At 36.2% G+C, this 3,906-nt stretch overlaps 1 protein-coding gene across 1 annotated transcript; it reads right to left on the bottom strand.

The window, feature by feature from the left end:
- Nucleotides 1-3,386, bottom strand: LOC17892530 (protein TIFY 6B). The gene is made up of 7 exons (XM_006296552.2): nucleotides 3,146-3,386; nucleotides 1,741-1,940; nucleotides 1,217-1,431; nucleotides 1,000-1,090; nucleotides 604-910; nucleotides 455-515; nucleotides 1-376 (listed from the first exon to the last, which is right to left on the bottom strand). Exons 1-7 carry the CDS (start codon nucleotides 3,228-3,230, stop codon nucleotides 274-276), a joined length of 1,062 nt encoding a protein of 353 aa, XP_006296614.1. The 5' UTR covers nucleotides 3,231-3,386; the 3' UTR covers nucleotides 1-273.
- Between the last annotated feature and the right edge of the window lie 520 nt (nucleotides 3,387-3,906).

Raw genomic sequence — 3,906 nt, 5'->3', positions numbered from 1 at the left:
AAATAAAAGATTCATTAACGTCAATCATAATTTTACCATACGATCTACTAATCATCCGAAGTACATGTCTGATGTGCATGCTCTCATAAGTTCCATTTGACCAAAAAACTGGTAAACAAAGTATATACTATCATATAATCTAATAAGAAAAAACTCACTGTAGCCAGAGAGAAGAAAAATTAACTGAGAAACTGAAATGCCACCATTGAAATGCAAATATGAGCGCAGAGTGGTCTAAAGCAGCCTTCTTAGTTCTTACTTTAGATGAAATTATTAGGTAGCAGAGCTGAGAGAAGAGCTAATGCATTCAGACATTGATCTTTGACAATTTGTCGATGACTTCTTGTCTAAGCAATATGGCGATATGCTCGTGACCCTGCAAAACACTCGATGAGAAGATAGTTAGCTCAAGAAAACTATTGAATGGTGTATTATCTGAATAGTTGTTGCATACCTTTCTTTTCGTTTCTCTAAAAACCTAGCCAGAGATGCTTTGCGAGCCAAGGGTAAGGCCACTACACAAGAAAGGGATTGAAGTTACAGCCATGGAATTACTAGTAAGCTATGGCGGTTTTAGTATCAAGTATATGACTTTGTTTTTACCTGTTGGAGCGGCCATTACATTGGTAGAACCTGAAACTGCTACTGAGCCATTGATATTGGATGCATTAGCTTGGTTGTCATGGCATGTTGATGTCAAGCCTCTTGTTAATTTAGCTGCTCCAAGTCCATTTGTGCTACTTCCAGCTTCAGGACTAAGATAAGACATTGTAGGCATGAAGCCAGGAGGCATAGCTGAAGAATCAACAGAGGCACGTGTATGATGGACAGCATGTTGATGAGTTTGAGGCGGTGAAAAGGCTTGGGGCATAGAAGAACCATTCCCAGCTAGCAACATAATCGCCTTTGCCTGAGATGAGGAATGAAAGAATAAAGCAAATGAGTACCATATCTAACGAATACAAGAGATGCATATGTAGAAAAAGATGATTGAGTTACCTTTTCAGGAGATATTTCATCGTAAACACAAACTGAACCAGCATAGAAGATCGTCAACTGTGCAGGTGCCCCTACTGGCTTGGAAGAAGATCTGACAAAAAAAAACAAAGTCTTTTAGTTAACTATGAAAGTTTCATAATGAAACTGTAGAAAGGATTTCTTTAGCCACAAGGTATGATACGATGACTTAACAGAGAAGAGAGAAACAGGTGGGTACCTAATATCAGTTGTCCCTACAATGGAGCCGGGAGGAGGAAGGATTGAAATTGGAGGTGCCATGATAGGAACTCCTACCAAAGGTTGTGAGTTATTGCTATTGCTGATGAAGCTTCTTCCTCCTAGTGCATAATGATGAGACTGGAAACCCGGCATGGACGTGGAAACTGCGTTAGTTTCTTCTTGCTGATTTGAATTTGGGAACATTCTTACTCCCTGAGAGCAACAAGCCGTTAGAAACGTGTAAGGAACTTGTTTGAACTAATTTATCTAAAATGAGAAGCTTAACTTAATTACACTTGAAATGAATTAAAACAAGATTAGATCCACAAACTCAATTACCATAAACTACCAATGTTGATCCACGTGGGATCACGACAGAAACTTGTGCCAAACTAGACAGAAACCAATTGCTATAAGCTCATAAAACAGGGCTCGCTTTTAAAGTTATATCTTGCATGGAAGGAAAACAAAAGAAAAAGGGAAATGGATCTTGGTTAGCATAGGTTTATGAAGATAAAATACCTGTCCAGAGCTGTAAGGAGCTCTGCGGTTTGAATCATAAACATCTGCAACTGATGATGGGATGAAGGAACCAGAGTGCGGCAGATGATAATTTCCAGACATTCTTTGTCTATCTTCTTGAGATGGCCTGAAAGATAGAAACTGCGAAGAAGCAGCTGAGACTTTGTTTGAGAACGACCAGTTCATTCCTCTGTTCGGAGCTACAAAAGAAAAAAGGAAACAATCCAACTTATCAGTTTTAAAGTCAAACATGAAGTATATTATCAACTGTTAACCATAAATGTCTCGAGATCTTACATCAACAAAACGAACCCAAGAAAAAAAAAAGAAAAAAAAAAAAGAAAGAAAGAAAGATTAACCAATAGAATCTGATGCTGTTGACAAATTCAACGAGGCAAAACCACTTTAGAAAACCGTGTCTAATTTATAAAAAAAAACATTTATTCAAAGTCATTGTACGAAAATAATACTATAAGATTTTGTATTTTTTAAATTAAAGAGAGATTCAAAAACTTTATTAAACTCCACACACCACATGTCGTCGATGCACTACTTTTATGGAATGGCACGTTTTTGGCTTAATAAGAAAACAAAGTGGAAATAATTTATATTCCTCGTGGTTGAGAAAACTATATATACATTTCACATTGTATTTGTACCCATCAACTACTTTACTAATATTCTAATAACCCCTGCGCCAGTAGTTTCACTTAATAAACACACAATCAGTATAATACTATTTAATTTAATCATCTTATAAACTAATCCAACTCGAACTCTATAAGTATTTGTATTATTTAAAAGTCTTCCACCTACTACCAACCATCTCTATATTTAAATCTTCTAATCAGCCATTCTTTTCCAACATTTTACGTATTCTTTTTTTCTTTTTAATAAACTAATTAAAAGTTACTTTCTCAAATTTTTAAGACTCTTCAAACAAAAAATTCACGTAGAAAAAATTTACTGAGTATAATTGCGTAACAAAACACAAGCAGCCGGATTGTGTGAAACCGAAGACATGTTTCACACAGGGGAGTTCTAAAAGAACACAACAAAACTAGTTTCCGAATAATATCCACAGTGTTCTTTCATCTCCCGAGAACAATGTTCTGCTCTCTGCTCATACAGACAAACTGACAATTTTCAGTTCCCCAAGCGAGCCATAAAAACAGGGTTTCCAAAAAAAAACAAAACATCAATCTAGACTCTAGTAGTACTTAGCTAGTCAAGTACTCCTAACGCATAATTGTTCCAGAAAACTACCACAGATCGATTCGATGATTTGTGTTTGGAAATTAAGTATGTTTAGACTAACACAGAGAGACTTTGAGAAAAAAAAAAAAAAAACAGATTCATCAAAAAGAAAAAAAAAAATCGAAGAAGAGGAATAGTATTAAGAAACCTGAATCTCGAGAGCTTTCGCTGGTTTCTTCCTTGACCGTGATCGGAGAATTTTTCGAACCCAATCCCAAAAAATCCCTCTCCATCTATTATAGTAAAGCCGTCACAACAATCTCTGTGTCAATCAAACGCCGTAATCAAGCAGATACACAGCTTCACCGGAGGAAAAAAAGAAAAAGGGAATAAACAGAGACTTTTGAGGGAGAAAATGAAAAAACGTGGAATGAAGTTAACAACACACACACACACAGCGATTTCTAGTTTTTATTAACAAATCAATCGCATGCGACATGTGAAATTGTACCATTTAATTTAATTTAATTTAATTTCAGTTTTTGAGATTTTTCTTTATAACAAAAAAGAAAGAAAGAAAAGATTCCTTTTTTCTCTCATCTCCTATTGGTGGAAAAACCAGCTACAGGTTGTCACACCGGATATAGTCGGTCAAAAGACACGTGCATCGTCGTGCAGTGTGTGGCGTTCCTTTTGGTGGTTACACACGTGTCCTGGCACGTGCTTAATGAGAGTCGCGAACCGGCAAATTTAATTTATTTTACTTCTTTATTTAATATTTCAATCACAACACTTTGTTTTTTGTCGGCTAACGCGCGAGACAGAGCGCGTGAGTGGTAAAACTCGTTTGTCTCGCCGCTCAAATTCTAGTTACTCTGCTACTTTCGTGCACGTTCTGTCTTGACCAAGATAAAACATAAGCACGTTGCGTTTTTGGCAAACAAAATGTTTATGTATTTTATTCTTTGT

The sequence above is a fragment of the Capsella rubella genome, unplaced genomic scaffold, assembly GCF_000375325.1.
Source record: "Capsella rubella cultivar Monte Gargano unplaced genomic scaffold, Caprub1_0 scaffold_3, whole genome shotgun sequence".
NCBI lineage: Eukaryota > Viridiplantae > Streptophyta > Magnoliopsida > Brassicales > Brassicaceae > Capsella > Capsella rubella.
Note: the sequence above shows the minus strand (reverse complement) of the source record. Positions and strands in the feature narration are given on the sequence as shown.

Excerpts from the sequence above, each read along its gene's own strand:
- LOC17892530 (XM_006296552.2), bottom strand. The coding sequence starts at position 3,230 with ATGGAGAGGGATTTTTTGGGATTGGGTTCGAAAAATTCTCCGATCACG. Across the intron at positions 1,941-3,145 it reads CGAAAGCTCTCGAGATTCAG|CTCCGAACAGAGGAATGAAC; the intron begins GTTTCTTAATAC and ends TTTCTTTTGTAG. Across the intron at positions 516-603 it reads TGTAATGGCCGCTCCAACAG|TGGCCTTACCCTTGGCTCGC; the intron begins GTAAAAACAAAG and ends TTTCTTGTGTAG.